Source organism: Populus nigra, chromosome 4 (genome assembly GCF_951802175.1).
Source record: "Populus nigra chromosome 4, ddPopNigr1.1, whole genome shotgun sequence".
Taxonomy (NCBI): Eukaryota; Viridiplantae; Streptophyta; class Magnoliopsida; order Malpighiales; family Salicaceae; genus Populus; species Populus nigra.
Window position 1 is genome coordinate 2,385,605 of NC_084855.1, and position 25,221 is coordinate 2,410,825.

The 25,221-nt window shown below is 34.9% G+C and overlaps 3 protein-coding genes across 5 annotated transcripts; all 3 read right to left on the bottom strand.

Annotated features, from left to right (window-relative positions):
* Nucleotides 1-256: 256 nt before the first annotated feature.
* On the bottom strand, nt 257-6,800 carry LOC133692094 (casein kinase 1-like protein 6). 2 transcript variants are annotated; one of them, XM_062112783.1, is made up of 14 exons: nt 6,144-6,800; nt 6,012-6,052; nt 5,327-5,396; nt 4,855-5,003; nt 4,679-4,774; nt 4,408-4,478; nt 3,208-3,269; nt 3,030-3,093; nt 2,799-2,883; nt 2,205-2,331; nt 2,046-2,119; nt 1,903-1,966; nt 1,437-1,546; nt 257-834 (listed from the first exon to the last, which is right to left on the bottom strand). In XM_062112783.1, exons 1-14 carry the CDS (start codon nt 6,232-6,234, stop codon nt 553-555), a joined length of 1,386 nt encoding a protein of 461 aa, XP_061968767.1. In that variant the 5' UTR covers nt 6,235-6,800; the 3' UTR covers nt 257-552. The 2 variants fall into 2 exon arrangements, with proteins under 2 accessions (XP_061968767.1, XP_061968768.1); XM_062112784.1 differs by having other exon boundaries at nt 257-819; nt 6,144-6,794.
* A 3,849-nt stretch (nt 6,801-10,649) lies between these two features.
* LOC133691113 (protein SCARECROW-like) lies at nt 10,650-12,191 on the bottom strand. The gene has a single exon (XM_062111454.1). It carries the CDS (start codon nt 12,189-12,191, stop codon nt 10,650-10,652), a length of 1,542 nt encoding a protein of 513 aa, XP_061967438.1.
* A 3,648-nt stretch (nt 12,192-15,839) lies between these two features.
* On the bottom strand, nt 15,840-24,531 carry LOC133692683 (uncharacterized). 2 transcript variants are annotated; one of them, XR_009841982.1, is made up of 15 exons: nt 24,201-24,531; nt 23,831-24,103; nt 23,567-23,741; nt 22,897-22,980; nt 22,566-22,807; nt 22,223-22,445; nt 21,795-21,874; nt 21,529-21,613; nt 20,801-20,932; nt 20,592-20,705; nt 20,449-20,496; nt 18,996-19,080; nt 16,782-16,838; nt 16,400-16,637; nt 15,840-16,270 (listed from the first exon to the last, which is right to left on the bottom strand). XR_009841982.1 is itself a non-coding variant. In XM_062113789.1 (14 exons), exons 2-14 carry the CDS (start codon nt 24,052-24,054, stop codon nt 16,501-16,503), a joined length of 1,686 nt encoding a protein of 561 aa, XP_061969773.1. In that variant the 5' UTR covers nt 24,055-24,103; nt 24,201-24,531; the 3' UTR covers nt 15,840-16,500. The 2 variants fall into 2 exon arrangements, 1 of the variants encoding a protein (XP_061969773.1); XM_062113789.1 differs by having other exon boundaries at nt 15,840-16,637.
* Nucleotides 24,532-25,221: the final 690 nt, after the last annotated feature.

The window sequence follows — 25,221 nt, forward strand, 5'->3', positions numbered from 1 at the left end:
ATTCATAAAAATTCAGAAGGAAAACTAATGAAATGACTGTTGCTGCATATCACAACACTGCAACAGAGGGCAACTGGCTTTTCAGGATGCAACTGAAATAGAGTGTAGATTGACCTTGTGATATAAACAATTTCTTGCAAACATTTGAACATGATATTACAAGGCAGAATGACCAGCCCATTTGATGACACAGAGTGTAGAATGCGACCGTTAAAGGAACAAACAAAGAGTAGCAAATGAGTAAAGAAACGGAGTATTAGTACAACTCAAGTTCCATATTATGTAAGAGAATTCCGATACATTTGTTTCTTCTCGGATGCGTCTAAAACATGTTGCAACCGTCAGAAACATTTCCAGGGGCAAGGATGAACGAAGAAAGGTAAAAAATACAGGAAATGTTCTATCAACATTTGACGGTGGTCTCTCATTGCGGTAATCATCTGATAATTTCCCATACACGAGGGATTATAAATTCAAGGATTTCTTCCCATGAAAAATCAAGTATCTATTAGATATGTGCGCATATTATTTTCTTACTAAATCAACCCTGCGTCACTTCCTGATTGAGAGGAACTCAAAGCTCCGGAAAGTGTCCTCATGAGTGCCTCTAGCAGCTGCAGGACGTGTCTGGGATGATTTGAGCTCATAACCTGGTTGAATTCTTTGAGCTGAAGTCAGACGGCCACCACTTGAGAGTAATCTGCCAGAGCGACCTTCAGTAGGTTCTCCAGATGAACTTGGCCTGCCATTTGAGATAACAGCTTTTCTTGAGTTGCTGCCATAACGAGATGAATTGCGCCCTTTTTCTGGCTCAGGTGGCTGAAATGAAAAGGTCTTGATAAGGATGTTAAATACAAGCAAAAGAACTCAGTGCACAGCTAAATGAAAATACAAGGATTTGTGGAGAAAATTCTAGTAGAAAAAACAGGCTCTCTTTTCTGCTGCTTTTATTTTTGTTCAGTAAGGACCTCAACTGCAATACTTATATTTAGAACTTTTAGAATTAAACCCCATGCTGCTACATGGTATGAGAGACATTTCGAAGCGCGAAGTAATCCACAACAAGAGAAACAAAACAAGTTGTCTTTTATGGACAGCATCAATCTGCTATATTTGACTTTGTAATCAATACAAAGGGTCCCCAGCCTGGATCAATACAACCCAGAAGAGAAGGTAGGTGCCAGTTCCCTTAGTGTCCAAAACTTTTCAAAATCAACTTTTATAATAATGCCCAGAACTTTTCAAAACTGACTTCTACAGTGGCAACACAAAAATCTATATCAAACCAGACAACATATCAACCTTGATGTAGAGATTTTGCTTGCAGAAAAACACAAGCTAACAAAACTTGGAATCAGAATTTCAAATGCAACATGGCGTGACAACTTAGATTCTAATAGAAAAATGTGATTAGTGACATATAGGTAGGGACTTACATTATCCAAGCCCTTGTTTCTGGAATTATCATGTTGACTAGAGCCAGAGACTCTTTTGGTGGAAAATGCTTCAACTGCACCTGAGAATCTTTCCCGAATCTCTTTTCCAACTGGAGCAATGCAAAACAAGAAGTAACCACCAAAGAAATTGTGGAAAAAAAATACTAACAAGAAACTTGTATATCATACTATAACCAGCAAAGAAATTATTCTGGGCAAGGCAAAGTATAAAGTTACTAGTAAAAAAAAGTTAAAAGGTTTTGATATAAAGTGCAAGCTTTTCTAAATTAAATTAAGAGGCATGTTCTAACCCATATCCTAGCTAGTGATTAGCATTCACATATCCCAAAAGCATATGACGGTCAAAATAAACATAACTTGGGGTTTCAATTAACTTGGCACCCAAACTAATCCAGTTTTGTTTAGAGCACTAAAACCAATCCAGTTTCATTTAGAGAAAGCATACCCGAGACCCTTTCTGCTGGTCTTTCAGCGGATGGTCCAGCATGACCTGGTTTCCCGCTAGAATGCTGAAAAAAGAGGTAAAAAATATCAAGGCATAATAATCTCCCCCCCAAGAAACTCATGCCCACAAGTTTAAGCACTCACCCGTCCTCTAGAGCTGGCACCAATCTGAGGGTACTTCAAAACAGTCCAGTCAAAGACATAGTCAAACTGATAACCTGCAGCAGCAACAACATGAAAAATTCAAAGTTTTAGTCAAATACCTGCAAAATAACTTAGAGAGAGCCACTGCTAGTAGTTTACCTTCTCGAATAAATAAATCACGAAACAGCCTCTTCAAATATGAATAGTCTGGTTTGTCTTCAAACCGCAGTGATCGGCAGTAGTGGAAGTATGATACAAATTCAGAGGGGTACGACTTACAAAGCACCTGTTAATATGATACAGATTTATATTACCAAGTAGAAGCATGAAAAAAATGTATGACAGGCTGACAGTAAATTATAGACTAGAATTACCCTGCACTTTCAACATTGGGCCATGATCTAGTGCGGAGACAATGTTCAATGAGAAGTAATGCATGGGTTGTGATTACAGACTAACTTTTACAAATAAGGCATTTGACAAATTCGCATTTGGAGCAAACACTTTGAACTGTTATTCAAAAGAATAGCATTGGGCTGTGCTACTTTTGATGCTTAATAACAAGCATTCAGCGTAGTCTGGATCCAATACAGACAGTAAACTAATAGTTCATCCCTGGTTTTGCCTGGCTAATTTCCATGCAGGAACTGTGTCCATCGGGATATCAACCTTTTAGCAGATAACATGAGGTCTCTCACTAAATAAAATTGCATCAATGACGTTGTCTATTATCAGGACTTCAGAGCAAATTACCTCAATAGGAGTTGAAACTTTCTTCTCGCTGATCTTATCATATTTTTGCTTCTTTGTGCCAGCCTTTAGTCCTTGCCAAGGAAGACTGAAGCAAAGAAATTGCACAAAATGAATGGGCAATAATGTTGCACAAATTATTCAACATCTAGTAGGAAACAATATCCACTCTCCCCCACACAAATAATAAAGGAAGAAGTTTTGATTCAAGTGCTTGGCTGCTATATACTCAACCTGCCCCTTAAGAAATACATAAGCACATAACCAAGAGATTCCAAATCATCCCGTCTGCTTTGTTCTGCAAGTAGAGTAAGAATAATTCCATCAAGTAATGCATTAAATATATCAAAGTATCTTATAGTAAATTCCTGTTGACAATTCGAAATTCATCAAGAGAAGAAAACTGACTAACCAACTCCGAGGTGAGTATTGACACTTGCATACCGTGCGGTGCCTGTAAGGTTCTTGTTCTCCCTATAACACAAAAAACCTTGTTAAGTTTCTCAATGAAATCATTTTCTACACTGCTTGCTGTAAACAATAAAAACTAGGAAAAATAAACAGAGAGAAGTGAGCACTAATAAGAGATGTAACCACAAGTAGAAAAACCATCACATGCGAGCATGCGCACACATACACAAGAGATAGGCATGTTCTCCATAAGTCCTTTTTTTTTCCGGTAAATTATCACATCTATCTTTTTCTATACAAGGAGAGATTTCATAGGAGCCGGAATAAAAATTGTTAAAAGTCAGAAAAGATCTAGTGGAAATCAAATCTATGATGTCTTTTAGTGATCATAAACTTTGGATAAAATTGAGTGGGATATAATATTTATCTTTTTTCTAAACGTGGAGAGATTGCACAGGACCTAGAACAACAAATTTTTTAAAAGTCAGAAAAGATCTAGTGGAGATAGAATCTATGAAGCCTATTAGTGACAAGGAACTTGAGATAGAATTGTAATAAGTTTTATATAATACGGCTTATCTCTTGGTACAAAAATTTGATTATCGATGATTAAAAACCATAGTAAATGGAAAAGGAAGAATATTGGACATGAACCAACTAGCCTAACCCATAACTAAATCCAAAAGCCACCATGAGGTCCATGCCATGACCAAAAATAACTTAAATTAAAAAAACAGTAATAACAATTGAGCTGTTTATATCCAATAGAAAACACCCTCATTATTCAATAGGTGGCTGTATCTTTGGAACTCTATGGAGATGGATCAAAATTCATGCATGCCTTGAAACCACGCTTCAAAATTAACCTTAATTTCCAGTATGGCTTACTGCTATATGCATGACATTATATTTGCATAAATCTAAATAAAGCTCAAGCTTTAAAGCACAGAAAAGGAGGTAAACTTGCCGAGTTCATCATTCTATTCCTAATATGAGCACAGGCAGCAGTGCTCATCATGCCTGGTAGAGTTTGCCACATTCTTGAAAACAGAAAATCTCATGGCTAAACCTAGTCTCCAACCTCTTCTATTTGCCACTATGCCTAGGTAATGAGAAGTTAACTATCTCGTCTAAATGGTTAACGCATGACCGGCTGAAAAATAAAACATAAGCTCACTGTGAGGCAAACATAAAAATTTACCTGTATGGAATGTGCTTGTGAGTCTGAAGATCTCTATACTTCTTTGCAAGACCAAAATCGATGGCATATACCTGTATTATATGATCCCACAAAATGCATACGTAAAACAGAAACAAGCTGGAACCTATAATAGCAATTTGAAAATATCATCCCCTTCACTTTAAATATCTCATAAACAATAAATACAAAATGTAATAAAGATTACACTGACAAGAAAACATATGTTCTAATTTATTAAGGTAGCTAACAGGAACCACACAGGAATACATACCTGATTTGCTTTGCGGCCGAGGCCCATCAAAAAGTTGTCAGGCTTTATATCACGGTGCAGGAAACCTCTAGAATGCATATATTCAACTCTGTTAATCTGAAGCGACAGGGAATGAGGGGGGATTAATTCACAGGGTAAGATATATTATTTAACAAAAACAAACCACATGTACTTACTAATTGATCTGCAAGCATCAGTACTGTTTTCAATGTGAATTTCCTGTTGCAGTAGTTGAATAAGTCTTCCAAACTTGGCCCAAGAAGGTCAATGACCATGACATTGTACTCGGCCTCAACTCCAAACCACTTGAGATGGGGAATTCCAGCTTCATTAAAGGAAAATTAAATTGAATTATTATAAAAACTTGATGTTCATAATACTTCCCCTACATGTAATCCGAATTAAACTTCTAAAGAATATTCAGGGCACAACCTTAGCATGATGCTCATAATACTTCCCCTAAATGTAATCTGGAGTAAACTTCTAAAGAATATTTGGGGCACAACCTTAACATGAAGTGGCATTGAAAAAACTAGAAGGTGCATCTTAAAAAGGATAACATAATCTGCTAATAAAAAAGAATCATCCACCAGTCAAAGATATTTCAAATTTGTATTTGCGTGTGTGTAGCAAGATAGAGAGACATACTGCCTCCTTGAAGAAGCATATACAACTTTGACTCATAATGAAGCTGTGGATGCTTGGTCTTTACAGATTCCTGAAATTTAGAACAAATAAGGGTCAAGAATCACAAGGAATACTGGAGAGAAGAAGACAAGCATGCTCAAAGAAATTCTCATTCAAAATGCTCTCTTTCAGGGAAAACAAGGAATACGAAGGACTTATTTTCACATCAATCATGCAGTTAACGATGTAATTTGTATCATCCTAGATACAGATCAGTGTTCCTACTTTCCTTCACTAAGATAAGGAAGAAGCGTAAATTCTACTTATCCTTACACAGTGCATGCGGCACTCTATCATTATCAATAACAGTTCTAAATCCTTTAGAAGTAAACTGCCCCCGTCTAAATCTACATCAGTAGCTGTTTGCCTGTTTCAGTATCATATCCTAAAAATTCGACGCTACAAAAGCAAATGCAATAAAAATTTACATCTCAAATACCAGCTACGCAGTGAAAGATAAGTATCATACAGGAACAACGATAAATTTTACATCTCAAATACCCGCTACGAGTGAGAGAGAAGTATCTCAAAAAACACATTTTTTGGCCAAAAAATCGACAAATAAATACATAAGCAGCTAAAACAACCACTCCTCTCCTTCAAAATCCAAACCAAACAAAAAATGAACAATCCCTTTAGAACATACCAGTTTAACAGCAACTTCCTCTCCAGTTTGCACATTTACACCTAATAACAAAAACCCAAATCAAATCACCAGAAAAAACACAAACTTTTAGACAAATAAAACGTAAAAGAAAAACAGCCAAAAACTTTATACCCAGAAATAGCTCTCCAAAAGATCCACTGCCAATCTTCCTGCCAAGCTTAAACTTGCCACCAACCATATGGTCAATCTTTGTTTTTTCCATTTTTTCTTCTTCAAACCCTCAGAAGCTCTAAAATTTCTAAATTTACCTAAATAGATTTGTGCTCTCCCTTTCTTCTATGCACAAAATCAAACCCAGCAGATTTACCAGCTTGACACTAAAACTCAAGATTGAAAACAAAATCGAGAAGAAGAATAAAAAAATCGTAAAACAAGTCAAATACGGAACAAAAAAATCACATCCTTTGATTGTTTTGACAAAAAAAGAAACAGCTAGTCGCGAATTTAGGGGCGAAAATAGAAAACCCTAATTTCCTTCAAATTTTTTTAGGGAGATCAAATCAAGCTACATTGACCTGATATGTAAAATCAAATGTAAAAGGAAACTAATTTTTTTACTGAAAATCAAAATTGGAAGATGCAGATCGAGAAAAAAATGGTTTGCGATAAACAAAAAAATGGAAGTTCGGAGAAAATACGGCGATATGTTTGGGTTTATGTCTGGGAGAAAACGAAAAGGGGAAGGAGAGGAGAAGAGAGGATAGAACTCCCAAATCAGGTAGGAGTATTTTATTTTATTTTAAGTATTTCTTTTTTTAAAAAAATTTTACTAGTTTAATATAAACATAAATATTCTATTTTTAATTTGTTGGAAGGGAAGCGAGACCTTCTCCTGTTTGTCTGCCGTCTAACCTAACACGTCTGGTTCCGGTTCAGTTCGGGCTGTCAGGCTCGGCAGAAAACGTGCTTGCCTTTCTCTTCTTTCTACCCCCTTCCTTTTCACCTTTTCTGTTACTTTTTTGTTTGGTATATATATGTATACACACACACACACACACACACACCTTAGAATTATATTTAAAAAACCCGAGATCAACTTTACTTTTTAAAAGATAACTTTATTTTTTTAAAATTATTTTAAAAAAATATATTTATTTTCAAAAATATTTAATTAATGTCATTTAAAGATTTAATTTTAACTGAAATATAAATTAATACAAAGCGATTTTTATTTTAAATTAAAGAAATAATTGACATGACAGATGTCATAACAGCACAAATCAATGGCTGCTGGTGTCAACAAGAACCGTGTTGACATGAATCACCAAGCTCATGAGATACACTAAAATGGTGGGTAAGGTTGACAATCAACATGATAACACTGTGTTGCTCCTATGATTGTCTCTTCTAAATCTCAAGCCTGGATTTTTACATTCAAATTTATTAGGAAATAATATATTCCGCCATTTTTCTTTAATTATTGAAACAATTAAATTCTTAATTATCATTAGATTTTCCTAACCACCTTACCTTAGTCATAGCTCTGGTGCAAGTTTACTCTTCACATCATTGCCATTCTATTTCAGGTAGTTAATTAGTTATCCGATGTGTCTCCAATTGAAAGAAACCTCGGACATCCTTTTTTAACTTCACCTAATCAATTTTAGCAAATTTCTTTTATTGCATGGATGCATGGTTTTAAAATCCAACATTGACCAATTAGGGTAAATCCCACACGACATGAGTTATAAAAAAAATTAAAAAATAAATGAGTTTACGGGCGGTGGAATTATTAGATCGACTTGGATTTTTTTTATCAAATCAACTAATATTTTTTAAATTTATATCATTTCACATTCTGGATCTATCAAATTTTATATTAACCGAGTTTTAAAATAATACATTAATGGAAAGAAAAATTACACAATTAATGATTTCACTTGCATTTTCTTTTTCCTATTTTAAGAGTTTATGCCCCCTTTTTTTTATTTTGTATTTTCTCATTCATAATGAACGTTTAGCGTTGACGGGTGCCAATTAAAGGGCATTTTCAAATACTTTTCCTATAGTTCATACCCATTTCCACTCAAGTTCCCGAAGGAAGTCAAATCTACAAAGCTTGACCAAGCAAGCCATGCCAGATTAAATCCACTCACAACCTTGAGTGAAGAAGACGATAATACAAAGCAGAGACGACCAAGAATAATCGTTAACATTACTTGGTGGGTTGAATATATTCAGAAAGAAAGAAAGAAAAAGAAATCCAAATCCAGTTCATGCTTGGCTTTAAAAAACAAATAAAAAGACTCAGAACAAGCAATAACTCGTGATGAGCTCACCTGGGCAATGAATTTGATGAAGAAATTATCGTGCAACATGTTTCAACATTTCCCAGCAGTTGCCAGGGCCACGTTTTGTTTTTTCCCCTCTTGATTATTTGTTTGAAGCAGTTTGAAAATGCGATGCAAATCATGTTTTTTAAAAATTTAATTTTTTTTTTGTTAAAATTTAATATAATTTATATGTTTTGAATCGTTTTGATGTGCTGATATCAAAAATAATTTTTAAAAAATAAAAAAATCATTAATATATATTTCAGCACGAAAAATTATTTGAAAAGTAATCATTACCACACTACTGGACATACATATCCGCAGGCTCCTCATTATATTATACATTTTCGTACAATTTCCTTCACAGTATGCTGATGGATGATAAAAGAAAAATATAAACGGTATTTTTTAAAAAAATATTTTTTATTTTAGAATATATTAAAATATTTTTTTAGATTTTTTTTTTAATTTCTTACATTAATTAGGAATGATGCGTTTTTCAAACACAGTTGAAAACGTGACAGAATTACGTTGAATTTCGATGAAGGTGTCCTTGCAAATCAGTTTAGTTTTGGTTTGGAAATAATTTTTTTTATTGGGTATATGTAAATATATTTTTAATTTATATATATAAAAAGGAATAATCTCAGTAAAATGTTTCTCTCCTCTTTCACTGCAACATGAAAGTCTCCCCCACGTGTCCATATTAATTCCGGCACTCAAGTACTGTAACTATCTTTCGCTGGTTTATTGATGACAACTGGGCCTCTCTGGATACGATGAGATACATTTGCTCCTTATAATTGAAAGGGCACAGTACACGTCACCCGGAGAATCCTATGTTCAATTGTTGCGTTGCTTCCTGTCTCGATATAAAAGAAATATTTGCATAAAGAATAAAAACATGTTTAATTACATGGTTGGAGATAAATATATAAAATTAAATATATTTTTATGAAAATTATGAAGTTAATTTGTGTCCTCTTGAAGCATAAAAGATGTGAAGATATAATTTTTTTTTAATTCTAAAACAATAATAAAACTCGAAAAAAAAAAAACACTACCTCTGAACCTTTCAATCAAAATATTTCCAGCTAGAATCAAAGTTTCACTGGTTAAATGCTTGGCTTGATTGATAAATGGCCAACTCCCTTTATTACTATTCATGTTTGAGTTCTAAAAAATACCATAAAAATATATTTTTATAGTGCTTTTTAATTTACATATAAATATAGTATATTTAAGATTTGATTGAAAATAATTTAATCTTTATGTACAACATTTTGGGAAAATTTCACAGTTTTTAGCTCCATTTTATTTTAATTCCACAACAACTAATTAAGTCCCTCCAGATCTCCCTTGAACTTTTACCCTAAAACTTGCATTAAACCCTAGTTTCTCTATTATTTTATCAGCCACTGCCCCATTTATTCTAGGTTTAGTGATTGTTATTACACCAACCTTGCAACTTCTCCTCAGATCATTAACAATTGAACAAAACCTATAATTTTCCGTCCATCTACAATTCCAACATAGAAACTTTATAATAATAAATTGTAGAAGAATTACTAGAATTATCATACTCATTTATTCTGGAGCTAGTACAATGATGAGGAGGTCCTCCAAAATGAACATGTTCCCTACCTTAAGACTATGAGAATTTTTCCATAAAAATTCATTAATTTCCCAAATCGACTAAGCTAAAATGTCTTTGGATCCTCCTCATCATTCTAATTAAGCCTTTTCATGAGATTCGTGCATCCCACTTTACGTACGTCCCATGATCTTGATGATCAAAGTCTGTTTCCAAGGTTCCCTTAGACGTCTCTTTTCCTCTGCAGACAATTTGATCACTCCTCATCCTCCTATATGTATACATCCATAAGCCCCTCCCCTCCATTTAGATTATCCAAATAAGATGACCCCATTAGATAATCTTAATTTATAGCTAAGCCCACTCCTTCTAGATCTCCCCATCAGCTCCTTTGTTTGACGTTTCTTCCATTTGTTGCTTTTCCCCATATCCACTTTGATTTTCTTATTGGAACGTGCCAACAAATCTGCCTCTTCAGAATTTGGCTCTGTTGCTGTCTCGCTACAGATCATCTCACTAAGTTACTTTGTGATCTGGTTAAATTTTATTTTGCTATATGTAGCTGTATAGTGGCCATTGATGTTCATTTCAAGCTTGTAGCAGTGGCAATGTCATAACTTATACAGTTGGATTAATTGGAGAGAGCTAGAATTTATGAATTCCACGAGAAATTAATAATACTCACCACAGATTAATTACTAGAAAACACTAAAAATGAAAAATGAAAACAGTAATGGAATTAATTAGATGCTATCTAGAAGCACGTGAAGTCCAAGCAGATGCAGTGAACAAGCTAGTATCCTTCCAACCCAGCCTCAAAGTTCCATCTCCTTGCACAAGGTTATAGCCGTGAGCAGGAGGGAACATGTTCAATATAAGTTGTGCTTGAGCCATCGAGTTTCCACTCATTGCCACCTGCATAAAAGAGTTCTTAGCTAGCTCACTTCTCCAATGCCTGAACTTGTCCTCACCGCTTCGTGCAGGCCCTCCTATTGCCAATATATTGTTGATTTCTCTGTAGAGAAGGCAATGCTCTATCCGGTGCCTGCCTGGATCATCGCAATGCAAATATGCACCAAGGGAATCAAACAGTGTTGAGTAGTAATGCAGAGAGCCTACGAAACGGTCCAAGAAAGATCCACCATGAGAGATGTCTTGCTCAACTAATGTGATCACTCTTGGGGCCAATGCTTCAAGAAGTCTCAATGTCTTCCAATCAGGTCCTGTGGCATCATAGAGGGAATGCTGTAGCCAATGCACGGCTAGTGTTTCACCCCTCCTGAGTGGCACCATTGACACGTCAATTTCTCCAAATTTCTTTGCAATTGGGTGGAACTCAAATGGCAGTCCGAGTCGCCTAGCGAAATTGGAAAGTTGTTTCCCTGTCTCCACCAAGACTTCCATTGATGAGCCCATGCCGGTCATTCGAACTTGGGGTGGACCCTCAATTCTGGTGGCCAGGATGTGAAATAAGGCCGGCCATTGCAAGCCTTGCATGATATCAAGGTCGATGATGTGAACGCTATCGCGACGTTGAAAAGCTTCAAGGATTGCTTGGTTGGAGGTGAAGTGAGCAAATTTGATAAAAGGAGAGACATTGTTAAAGACTTGGAAGGCGCTATGAACGCTCTTGTGGTTGATTAATGGAGAACAAATACCTAACCACGAGTTTATAACCCTACTACCCATGGCCTTAGAAAAATAAGCCACAACCCTTTCAGCAGTACTAGAAGGGCCGTAAGGAGAAGCCATCTGAGTCAGCTCAAGCAACATTCTATGAGCTTCACCAAGATTATCAACTGATATAGCAACAGCACACTCCAACAGTAGGGTTATTAAGTTCAAACCGTTTTCATCTATCCTACTCATGCTTGATCTAGCACTCCCTTCTTTTTCAGAAATGCTTGCTTGGTGTTCTCCAAGCTCATGGCTCCACTGGAGCTCTTCCCCATTGCCATCAAAATAGCTTCTCCTCGTAGATTTCTTCGGCCTAAAGTGATCATCCAAGAGTGACGGGACAATATTGTTGTCCCCATAGACCATTCTTGTGTCTGTTTGCAAGCTGTCATGAGTTTCCGTATCCAGCAAGTCATCAATGAGCTGCTTTGTTACATGTTCTACCCACTCAGAGAGCTCATTCCTCTCCAAGTTCACGCAGCGATTTTCAATCACTGGCTTTGGGAAGGGGTTAGAAATTGGAGCTGGAAATCCTGCAGAGGCACAGTGATCCCATGGTTCATGGGGCTGTATCAAATCAAGAGCCCCATGAGCCATTTCATATGCTCCTTTCATCACTTAGCTCCTATTTAAGTGTAAGCTTAAGCTATATGAACTACAGAGAAGGGGATCAGAGAGACAGTACTGGAGGTGGTGGGAGGGTGTAAAGGGGAGTTGAAGTCCATTTTTAAAGAGAAAGTTTAAGGCAAAGGTGACCAAAGAACTGGTCTATGATATAACATTTTTTTCTCTCTTTTTTTTTTGCGACACTAGTTTAATACAACAGGAAGGCCGGCCGGCATAGTCGGCATATAGATAAAGCTAAGTAATTAGATGCCAAAAACACGTCGGTTTGGTAGTGATTTCCTCATTTAATTAATCAGATTAATTTATAGCCATACGTATTCTACAATAACCTTAAATTTAAGATCAGAATTTGTGAACGTATACAGCAAATTATTTAGTGAAACAGAATTAGTACGAATAATTAAGAGGAGGGATTGAATATTAATACTATCTTGTGAGTGCAATTAAAAAAATTAAGAATTAATTACTATCAATTTAAAACAAAACCACGTCGATTTTAAGATTTTAAAAAATTAAAATCCAAGCTATTTATTTATTTATTTTTGAAAAATATCAAGCTTGGTTTCGATCATATCTTTCGAATCATCATGAATTAATCCATCAAATCAATCATATATATTATATGAGATCAACTCCTCTCCAATTTTATTTGAAACCTAACCTTAAAGTTTGCCGATCTTCAAATTATCTAATTATCAAGCTAGGAGCTAGGTTAGTTTCCACTGGATCTTAATATAAAATAATATTTTTTAAAAAATAATACTTTCAGGTTTGCACAAGCAGCAGGTGTTAGCTCCATGGTGAAAGTTTTGCAGGAAATTATAAGATATTTTTTTTCTGAAAACGGAGAGACGGCCTTGTTTCTCTGACATTGATATGCATATGTGGTGGTCCAAATCAAGCTACGACACCATGAAACCACTTTGTTAAGCCACAATGACAGTCAAATGTAAAAAATGTAATCTTGATTGATGATGCCTATTAGCAACAAAGGAAGGAGTCATCAAGCACCGCTGATCCAGTACGTATTTTCACTTAATTTCTACTGCTGCCATAATTAAGTTTGAAAAAAAAAGGAGAGAAGATATCTGATATTTAATTAATTCATTGTGTGTGTATACAAACACACACGTGTGTGTACGCGTGCTGGGATTAATTACATACATGTGTGTGCGTGTGTGTCTTTCACTTTCAATCCAGACACTTATTTCTGAACCAACAGATGTGTACATACATGGTTCCTGAATTCATACGTACTGCTTATCACTAATTAACGTCATGGCTTCGCTGGCCAACTTTTTATGGAGTATGTTTCCAATGTGTGTGTGTGTGTGTGTGTGTATTGCATTGCTTAATTAGAGTTTGTTTTAGAATGTGCTAGATGTTATATTTTAGAGTGAATTTTATTTAAAAATATATTAAAATAATAATTTTTAAAAAATTTATTTTTAATATTAGCAAATCAAAATGATCTAAAATCATTAAAAAAATTAATTTGAAATAAAAAAATCAAGAATTTTTAAAATCACGATTATACTGCAATGTAAATCAGGGCCTTAGTTAGTTAAGTATAGAAAATAGATATATATGGTTAGCTTATGATGTGTGTCTACACCCAGACATGATAGACTTCTTAAAAGTTATTGTTCCACTAAAACCATACAGTAAGTTTTGTTCTTTTAAAAGATGTCTTTTGAGGAGAGATGTGCATTTTATGTTCATAATTAGTGACCAAGGCTCTTGTCTCTTGGTTGATATGGGATAATAACATCATCATAGCCTTTAGGCGTGGGGCTTGGGTAATCGCACATGGTTGATATTTCCACATACGACGCTAATGATGATGTGTGTCCATATTCGCATATAATAGGCCCTTTAAAAATGTATTGTTCAACTAAAATAACATAGTGATTAAAAAATTGGTAAAGTTTTATAACCTGATATGAGGCTTAAACAGATCATCAATATTATATCCATCTAGGATCAATGTGTAACTGAGCTAAGTGATGTTGGGTTTGACTAGATCCATATTTACTTGAACGTAGTGCATAGTTAAGCATATAATTACCAAACTCATATGTACTTCGATTCAATACATATATAATCGAGTTTATGAATATTTGATCTTCACTTTGCTTGTGCTTAAAAAGATTTACTTGCTATATTAACTTACTAATTTCAGATTTTCAAGTCATCATTTTTTTTTAAAAAAAATTCTAAATGCATCATACTGAATTAATCCATCGAACCAAAAACAAAAATTATTCTTAATCACTTAAAATATATTTAATTCTAAATATTAAGGACCAAGACCTACTAAAATATCATACAATCTTCAGTTGATTGTTATTGCCGGAAACGAACACCAACCAGTAGTTCAAATGGAATATGTCAAAGGGGCCTGTCAAACCTTCAAAACTTGCTCTAATTAAAGGGCTGGTCAATCGGTCTTGGCCTGCTATATGAGTTTTACAGTGAATTCATCTTTGCTCGAAAACCCTAACACAAATTCCACTACTCTACAGCCACACTTTCACTCCGGATCGGCGGCTTAACCTTGGAAGATCACCGGCATGGCACCATTGCCCAAATTATCCCAAATTTTGTCCACTTGCTTTGTCAATTAAACTAATGTATACTGATAGAAACATAAAACAATAAATGTTTTTCCATGTTAAAAAAACATATTTAACGTTTTGTGGTCTCGGAATAATAATATTAATTTCTTAATTTTCCTAATTCTAACCTGACCCTTCGCAAAAGCAAGTCCGTGTTTGCTAATACATGTAGTTGGCCTCTTGAATCTCCATCGACCCACACAGACATGCATCTCAGTGTCTTGTCGACAACAAGCTGGTAGAATTGAATCCAGTTCTGTTTATTTTCCCGTGGCTTGAACGGTCCTGATTTTTCTAAAAGAAAACACTGAGAAATTATCCGCCAGAATGGCCAATCAAAACGCTGAAAGTGTCTGCAAAAAAGATCGGTCAAAACGTCAACGTTGGTCAAGAATTAATTAATTATACATATTACAGGGCCCAGAGTGGATTAAAGTGGAGTAATTAGTATAGTTAATGCGATAGATGATGCGACATTCGATTCCAAATGGGCATAATATCGTGACAGATGGCACTCATGTAGCGTCTCTAGACCGACCACGGCGACGGGGGCAAGTCATGAGTAGGGATTAATTATAAATTATAAATTATAAATTGACCTAATTACTCATAAATCGATATCCAAACTTTTTTAAAAAAGGGACGCATTTGGAATTTACCTTTACCTCAATTCATGAACAATTAATGTGAGAATGTCTCACTCTTCACTTCTTACTGCGGTCACGTTTTTATTCATTTTTATGATTTAAAAATATATATTTTTTAAATTGATGATTTGTTAGTGTTTTTAAATTATTTTTATATAATTCCAAGCAAAAAATACTACTATATTTCAAAACACCCCAACTTAGTTTTCAAACAACGTCACCGTCATTATCATGTCCTCTTCTTTGAAGACAATAAATTTGTTGCTCTCCATCTGGTTTCCAACAAACTCAGATTGATTGTCCTTGATTAACCAGTGAAGAACACATGGAGGACCTGTTATATCGGACAAACAGCAAAAAGACTAAGGCCCTTAAAGTAGAACAGAAAGTTATTCAATTCATTCATTGTTGTTGTTGTTGTTGTTATTCAATCGTTCTTCCATGCATTCAGAGTTTATGGCTCCTCGAATCTATATATACACTCGAGCCTTTGTAGCAAACAGCAGTTTCAAGGAAGTTGCCACTTGGGCTCTAACTCCACTGGCAGCAACACTACTCGTTTAAAGGAGAGGTCACGGGTTTAACTCCTCAAAGAAGGCTCGACCAACTCTTTAAAAAAGGGTTTCGAGGAAGCTCAGAGGCGAAAGTATTGCTTGAATCATTAAGAAGAGGAGCTGGAGCACATTCGAGGAAGGAATAAAGCAAATTTCTGCAACAACTGTGCACCCATCACTCATTATGCAGCGCATCATCTCAGCAAATAGATTACACAGATGTTTTTTTTTTCCTTCCTATTATCAACCTGAAGAACACATGTAAACATATACATGATATGTGTTAGAGTGGATTTGTACGTCCTGCTATATACTGAGTGAATTCGTATCGTATTTACTATTTTTTTAACAAATAATTAAAATAAATAAAAATGCACCGCTAATTGCCTAAGGAGAGCTAAAGCTGAAAGTTGCCTCAAAACCCAGCACTTCAACTTCAAATAAGTGTCAACATCAACTGCGAATGCAGAAGGTACCATCAATGAAATCTAATAATGGTTTCATTCTGATTTCGAGATACTTCTAGTCGTGGAGGCAAGAGGTTCAGAAAGCTCCCTCGAGAAGTCTCATCACCAGGGGCTGTAACTGATGATTCTATTGCCTCCGACTCGCCTTCTGAAAGAGTAGAGCAAAAAAGGTTGAAGAAACAGCATTACAATACACAAAATTATATGACAGTCAGGCACATGAGAAGGGAAAATAAAGGGTGATCATGATGCATGTTTCCAAGAAATAGATTGGGAATAGGTATCAGCCTACCAAAAAGCGACTTGATAGATGGTCTCTTCAGCTTGGTGTCTTTCTTCTTCAAGTCAGCTATAGATGAGAACAAATTGAAATCAGTAGCCACCGGAAACAATAGAAGAACTGGAAATGCAATCGAGCAAGATTGCTAAACTAAATTCCAGGCATCTTTTGTAGGAAAATTCCAGACACTCTGTGCCCTTGCTGTCTCTAAATGATATAATGTGAAATATAAGAGGCGCATCTTCAAGGCCAACCTATTTGCCTTGCCCTTACATCTAGAGCTGCAAAAATTATGCACTGTGTGTGTCTGCGATTTGCTAAGCACTTTAAGATTAACTCAAGTATAGAGAGACGCGCAGAATCCTTGCAAAGTTTCTGGCAAACTTTTATTAAGAATAGAATAATCTAAAAAAATATTTAAGAAATACTTTCTGAAATTTAAATCCCTTAATGAAGTTTGTGTTGCCAAATCACTAATTCTTTTAGTTGTCCTTGGATGCTCACTGATCCAGTGAGATCCCACACTTGAAATGAATTAGTTTACCAAGAAAGTCGGTTCTGCATGCTTAAGAAATTGTGTTGCTGGTACTTTAGAAGTGCCTCGACATTAATGACTTGGCAAAGCTTAAAAAGATCCAGTTCAAGGCCAAGCAACAGTTGCATAATTTTTAATGTGCAGAACATGAAATGGATATAGGTACAAAATGAATGTGTACGTACCATTAACTTATCTAAGTTTAAAATCCCGTTTAAATGAAAATTCCATTCTAACTTAATATTTCTCACCACATTTATGTACAGAACATATTTGCTGCTAACAGGAACATGGCACCATTCCCTGCAAAGTTTAGGTGCTTTTTTCATCCCTGCTAAGGTAATATCTGATATTGTGGTAGCGGTTGTTTTTTAAAGTATTTTTTACTTGAAAATGCATCAAAATAATATTTTATTATTATTTTTTAAAATTTATTTTTGATATTAGTACATTAAAATAATCTAAAAACATAAAAAAATAATAATTTGAAGTAAAAAAAATCAATCTTTTTGAAAAGCGCTACATGCCGTGTAAACCATAGTTATTAAACCCGGCCCGGGGATTGACCCGGCCAAGAGGCCGGGTCCCGGGTTTCATGGGTCAACTCGGGTCAACCCGGAAAAATTAAAAAAAAATTAAAGTTTTAATATTTCATATGAAAAAATCCATGTAAATATAGGTTATACATATTGTAAACAATGAAGTTTAAAAGAATATTTTAAAAAAGTTTTTTATCCCACATTAAAAAGATATTATGTTAAGCTTTTAAGTTGAAGTATTTAAACAAAAAAAGTTATTTATCCCACATTGAAAAAACATAACTTTTTTCTTGAGAACATAGAGTATATATACTAATAGGTTTCAAATCCCACATTGAAAAAACATAACTTCTTTCACGAGAATATAAAATATATATACGAAAGGGTTTCAAATCCCACATTAAGAAGATACTATGTTATCCTTTTAAGTTGAAGTATTTAAACCAAAATGTTTTTTATCCCACATTGAAAAAACCTGATTTTTTTTTGGAAACATAAAGTATATATACTAATGGGTTTCAAATCCCATATTGAAAAAACATAATTTTTTTCATAGAAACATAGAGTATATATATAAAAGGGCTTCAAATCCCACATTGAAAAGATACTATGTTTTTAAGTTGAATATTTAAATTAAAAGGTTTTTTATCCCACATTGAAAAACATGATATTTTTTTTTGGAACATAGAATATATATATGAAAGAGCTTCAAATCCCACATTGAAAAGATATTATATTATCCTTTTAAGTTGAAGTATTTAAACTAAAAAGTTTTTTTTTATTTCATATTGAAAAAACATGACTTTTTTTCTTGGGAACATAGAGTATATATACTAATGGATTTTAAATCCCATATTTTAAAAAAAAATAAGGTCTTGTCCGGGTCGCCTGAGTTATGGGTCGACCCGCTGAGTCGCCTGGGTTTGGCCTGGTTGTTGCCCCAACCAGTCTTTTAATAACCTCGGATCGGTCCAGCCACCAGGTCGATTGAGTCCCAGGTCGACCTGCTGAGCCGGGCCGGGTTTAATAACACCAGCGTAAACAAACAAGGTCTAAATAAAGTGTTCGGTTTTCAAGCACATGATTCAATAGATACCCAAATCAAAACCATAACCAAGTGTTGCAATGCAGTTGAAAATGTTAGAGAATTACCCATCCCCGGAACTTGATAGTCATTCACAATTTCAAAGTTCTTGTATGTATAGCCCACAAAATTGACGTCCTTGGATGAGAGCATCTGCAATATAGATGTCAAAAAGTGAGGGATATATAGGTCATTTCTGGTTGGGTAATTCATGATGGTTTAAATTAAATATCACTGGTTGAAAAATGAGAAGCACATGTGGTACCAAATATAGGTCATTTCTCTTGCACCTGTTGCTGCTTTAAATTAAAGATTAGATCATGATGGTTTTAGCTGTCCTTCCCGATTTGCATTGCTGCCATAAACATCAACATCTCACTGCTTCTCTATGTATTTTTATACGACGGGTCCGATGTTGTATAGTTTATGCGGTTCCCACTTTAAGTACCTACTATTGTGTGTATGTAATATGCATGCCACTCTCAGGGAGAAAGAAAAAAAGAAGGAAACAATATGAAGGAAAAAAAAAAAAAAAAACCACCATCTCTTATATTTCTTTTGATTCCTCTTGGTGTGATGAACAGATATAGTAGGAAATATTCTAGGCTTGTGAGTTGCGAGTGGTTTTTTATGAAAAACAATTTCTCTAAAGTTTTGTAGTTGTATACTAATTAATTACGAGATAGAGATATAAATAAGATCTTTGAATTATCTGCCCTTATCGTGCATGCTTGGTTTAGCATTAATTACTTGACATTGTCCAAAAGGATTGAGAGTTAAGAATTTAATGTCGTTTACACATTAAAAGTTATTCGTCCAAAATTCACAAATCCTATCCATTGATTCCATTCTTATATTTTAGACTCCAAACTTTGAACTTCTAGAAAAGCAACTTCAGTAACAGCTCCTAACTATGAAAAATAGTTCCCTTGCCCTACTATTAGCTTGGCACTCAAAGGAAAAAGCTTGTGCATGCTGTCCTTTACCAATAACAGAAAGTCACAAAAGACTCAAGGAAAGACTAGGGAGCATTGCATTTTGATCCCCATCAAATCTTGCCTTCAATTTCTTGACAATCAGAAGGGCCTTCTTAAACAAATAAAAAGCCCAATGCAAAGATGGAAAAAATTAAAACGCAACTAACTATGACAGATCTCCAAAACCATACCAGCAACTTAACTTGTCCTTGCCCCACATCCAGATTCCAATGGGGAAAAGGAGAGAAAAAAACAGAGGAACCCTAGACACAATCACATGGACTACATGTGGCTAGAATTCTTCACCATAGCAACCGCTAAGTTACCGAGAACAAAACTCATATGACACTTGGGGCAGAGAAAAATACAATGCCTTTGATTTTCTCTGCGTGTAAAAATGAAACTTTCTAGTTTGCTGAAGAGGAAAACTTTTTCATATTCAAGAATCAACCACTTCACAGCTTGAAGCAACAAAGAACAATATACTGAGAGATAATGGCACTAATAATCCCATATGTAAATACTCTCGAAGACTTAAACTGACCTTTCTCCATGGACCAGTTTTTGATGTAGTTTGAGGTTGGTTCTCAGACTGCAGAGCCAAAAGCACGCAGAAAAAAAGAGTATACTGAGCAACACGCACAGATAGTTCACAAAACCTGATAAGAAATTAAGAGACGTCAATACCTCTTCAAATTTTACAAAATTTTGGGTATCCAAATCATCCTTGACCTCAGGAATAAATGCAGCTTCCATCTGATAAAGCTTATCCCATTCCACCCCATTAAACCATGGATGAGCCTGTAAAAGGAAGAGGCAGGAATGTAATTCTTTTTATTTGCAACTAGCTTACTTAACATATTCAAGTATTCAGAAAAGGACACACCATACAACACCTTTATTTCTTCTGCGCCATTTGTTCCCAATCTCTGGTCGACATTACATAAGAGTTTGCTAGTAAGATCTTTTGCCGCTGGAGATAATTTTGCTTCCTCTGGAAATTTCAAATGTGTTCTCCAGTTTACTATCTGGGTAAAAGGGAAACTTCACAGCATTAACTTATTACCGAATTGATATTTACTTACTATTCTTAAAACCCATAATATTAAGTATATATCAGTAGCGCCCAATTAGGGTATTCATCCAATCAGGAAAGCACCCACAACCTATGTAGCCTAAAAAAACTGCATTCATATTAACCAGATTTAAAAACAGCAAAATCATTGGCTACTTTAAATATGCAAATTAAACTATTCAAAAGGAAAAGAATGATTAATGCTCGAATATGTCTATGCCCCAAACATAGATCAACTGTAACATGCAACCTAAAAGATTTACCCGAGTAAAGCTATGGATCTTTATGATACAAATGAGATCCCAATGATATACAAGTTGGGTCAGAAACAATAAAGTACAGCTATGGTTCAGTTTAAAATTAACCAAAACTAACAGCAGAAATTCCTAATCTATTGCTGTGTGAAATTTGTCTTCGAAGAAACTGTACAGGCAAGAGACTTAGTAAGCATGATCTAGAAAGACATGCAAGAAAGAAGTGTACAATCAAAGACATGTGGATGCAAGGTTGAAAACAAAAAACACCAATCACCAATATGTCTCACTTTACCTTCTTACATGTTGACAATGGTTCATCGGAATAAAAAGGTGGATAACCCACAAGCATTTCGTACATAATAGCACCAAGTGACCACCTGCAAATAATAACTGTGAGTCTCGTAGCCTAAACTACCTTGGAGAAAACTAGAGTATCTCCAGATATGCAGCAAGCGTTGGTAACAGTTGAAGGCTTAAGTTATTTCCCACCATGGAGTCATCAAAACGCTTTAGAAGTAATTTATTTCCATGCCCATCAGAATGTACAGAACTACTAACCAATCACATTCCATCCCATAACCTTTCTTCAATAGCACTTCTGGAGCGATATAGTCAGGTGTACCGACAGTAGAAAAGGCCTGCAGGACCCAACAACAAAATTTAGACAAGGAAAAACAAAGCCATATCCTTTGATCTTCAAAACACATGCTTAAAGCTCACACGCCACTTTAAAAAAGCCAAAATAAAGAAGCAAATTCTCTTCTAGAATTTTATTCCATAATCCACATAGGATTCATATCTTAATTGAGCATGACTAACATTCTTTCATTTTTTAAAACATGTTCTTCAAATCACCAAGGAAGAGAGAAGGCGAATCAGCGAGACTAAAGGATCCATTTAAGATTTTAAATTGATATGCCAAGTTGGAATAATCAGACACACATGCATAGATGGAGATTTCAGACATGTAATGGCAGAAAACTTACAAGCATCCTCCTATTCTTTTGCCAATGTTCCAATTGCTCTTGCTGTGTGCGCCTTGGAGCTGCTGGGCGTTCTTCATTCTGTGTAGTCCCATTACTATTGTTGTTTACTACTGAAAAGTCTCCTTCTTGGATGGTACTGCAGTCCAATGGTTTACACAGTCCAAAATCAGATAGCCTCAAGTGCCCATATCTATCAAGTAGCAGGTTGTCGGGCTTAATATCCCTATAACATGTGATGCAAAAACAAAAATAAAGTTAATCCACATTTAACTGGCCAATACATTCTCATTGGCCTAAAACACCCCAAGATAAAATTATTATTATTTGACATTTAATTACAAACCTATGGATGTAATTATGCTTATGGATAGATTCAATAGCCAAAACTGTTTCTCCAACATAAAATCTAGCTTCATCTTCTGTCAAGGTATCTTTTCTCATAAGTAAAGTCATCATATCTCCACCAGGTAAATATTCCATGATAAGGTAGAGAAACCCATCATCTTGAAAAGAACAGTACAGTTTGACAATGCAATTGCTGTCAACCTCAGTGAGCAGATTCCTTTCAGCTTTAACATGCTCAACCTAGAAAAGATTGTGATGCCAACTTGTAATAAACAAGGGTAATAAACCTTAGTCATATTTATCATCAAGCAGGCCAGATAAATGTTTACCTGGCCCCTGCGCAACATCTCTGATTTCTTAAGCTTTTTCATAGCATACACTTGGCCTGTTGTTTTTTCTCTACAGATTCTGACCTGCCCAGGAAGCAAACTTTATATCAACCATAAGCTTATAGCAGAAAAGCAACTGGCACTTTTAGTAGTTCCTATAAAAACATGAGCAAATGGACGTAATAGTTAATAGAATCACTCATTCTCAAAGCTTGGACACAAAAGAGAAAAGGAATTACACAGAATATATGACTTTCTATGTTCTTCTCGACTAACAAATCACATTTACAGAACACAAGCATAACACGAAATCACAGCTAGGAAAGAAAAAAAGTAGCTATGGAAAGCCAAGTGATTTCCACATCTTCATCTAATTCATGAAAATGCCTAGTGTACATAACGGGACAATGTGATTATTCACAGAGCAGATTATATAAAATACAAAAATAACACAAAAAATGTTCATTTTCACAGAAAATCATACCGGCTACAGCTTTTGAAGCTCCACAAAGAGGTGCCTCAGATATCATCACTATCCTAACATGCCATTGGCAAACACATAAAAATTCTAAATCTAACACTAAAAAAATTCAGTACAAATAGTGTGAAGACCCATTAGCAAACCCCTTGAGAAATTACACGTATATAAAAAAAATGGCAATATGCATACCTCCCCAAACGCACCCTTGCCAATCATTGTCAACAATTCAAAATCATCAACACCCATTTTATGCCTCTGGAGGCGCATGTATTCAGTTTCCTTCTTCTCCAGGAATTTAAGTAAGTTGCTCTGATCTTCCTCAGACACATCAGCATCCGCCAACTTCTTTTCCAATGTCGTCCGTCTATTAAAACAAAAACACATTCAGAAATTAATCAACTCCATCATCGCATCAAATGTAAATCTTCAGTCAATCCATCCATCGCATCATACCGTTCCTTCCTCTCTTGTAGATTCTTCATCTGCTCTTTGTAATGATTCTCAATATACCGCTTAGCCGCAGCAACTTTCTGCTTGGTGACATTGGAATGAGCTTCCTCATCCATTTCCGATATCGTATCTTCATTATCCTCATCTCCTCCCTCCTTCCTCCTCGAAGGAGACCTGAACTTTTCTCTCGGTTGAAATTTTTGAAACCAACTCCTCGCTGAATCCATTTCACTTCTCACTGCTACCAGTCATCCCACAATTAAATTAAAAAAACATCTGCATCACAAATTTAAATTACAATCATTTCAGAGAGTTAACAATTGGATTTAAAGAGAAAATAAAAGAAAAAAAATCAACGCCGAGATTTATAGACCTTGAAGAAGAGGAGTCGATCGATGGAAGAGAAAATGAAAACGATTTCTAGCAATTGTTCTGCAGAATTCTAGAAAGTACGGGGAAAAAAAAGAAGAGGGAAGAAACAGAGAAATCGGATTACAGACAAATTTGAGAGATGTGAGTGATCCGCCAAGGAGAAGAGCGGCATTTACGGTGTAGTAAAACTATATTTATCGATCAATACATTTATTTGATCCTCTTGCTTTGCTTTGTATAGATAAATATTTTTCATAAATCTTGATTGCAATATTTTCTCTAGCTACTGTGAGCAGTTTCATTGCATTTGCAGCAGACCAGGCCTCACCAGACCTCCATTTTATATACCTTTCCGTATAATATGTTTATTTGTTTTTTTACACGGTTTGGTCAGAGCGTGTTGATGGGTTAGTGTTTTTTAATTAAAATTATGTTTTTTATAATTATTTATTTATTTTTAATTATAGTAAATTCAAATTACCAAGAGAATTCTTAAAAATAAAATTTTAAAAAACATAAACTATGATAAAAAGAATATAAAAAATAAAAACAAACGAATAACACATAGAATAATAGAGACGTTTTAGAACAAGCTTTTTCTATATCAATATTACATTAATTACTTTAATTAGATCAAATATAGGCTTTAATCAATGATGATGTCCAGCTATTATACTCATAATTGCCCAATTAATGCCTAACTTTCCTCCCGTTAACTTCATGAAATGCTCATTATTATACTCATAATTGCGTCGTCTTCCTAACACGCACTCTCCACAATCCACATGAGATGATGCGAAGCGAGTCGTAAACTAATACACTAAGCGGAAATAACAGGCAGTTTTGCCCCCCTTCTTTCAGCGGGTACAACGTTATATTTAAAGGATATACGAGGGAAAGATTATATTTTTAAAATATTTTTTATTTAAAAATATATTAAAATAATATATTTTTTTATTTTTTAATATTAATACATTAAAATAATATAAAAAATAAAATAAAAATTTTAAAAAATATTTTTA

Coding starts and splice junctions, on each gene's coding strand:
- LOC133691113 (XM_062111454.1), bottom strand. CDS start 12,191: ATGAAAGGAGCATATGAAATGGCTCATGGGGCTCTTGATTTGATACAG.
- LOC133692683 (XM_062113789.1), bottom strand. CDS start 24,054: ATGGATTCAGCGAGGAGTTGGTTTCAAAAATTTCAACCGAGAGAAAAG. Junction 21,614..21,794: donor TATGGGATGGAATGTGATTG/GTTAGTAGTTCT, acceptor TATTATTTGCAG/GTGGTCACTTGGTGCTATTA. Junction 16,839..18,995: donor CTATCAAGTTCCGGGGATGG/GTAATTCTCTAA, acceptor TCTCATCTATAG/CTGACTTGAAGAAGAAAGAC.
- LOC133692094 (XM_062112783.1), bottom strand. CDS start 6,234: ATGGAAAAAACAAAGATTGACCATATGGTTGGTGGCAAGTTTAAGCTT. Junction 5,397..6,011: donor AGGAAGTTGCTGTTAAACTG/GTATGTTCTAAA, acceptor TCTAAATTTCAG/GAATCTGTAAAGACCAAGCA. Junction 4,775..4,854: donor TGATGCTTGCAGATCAATTA/GTAAGTACATGT, acceptor CTGTCGCTTCAG/ATTAACAGAGTTGAATATAT.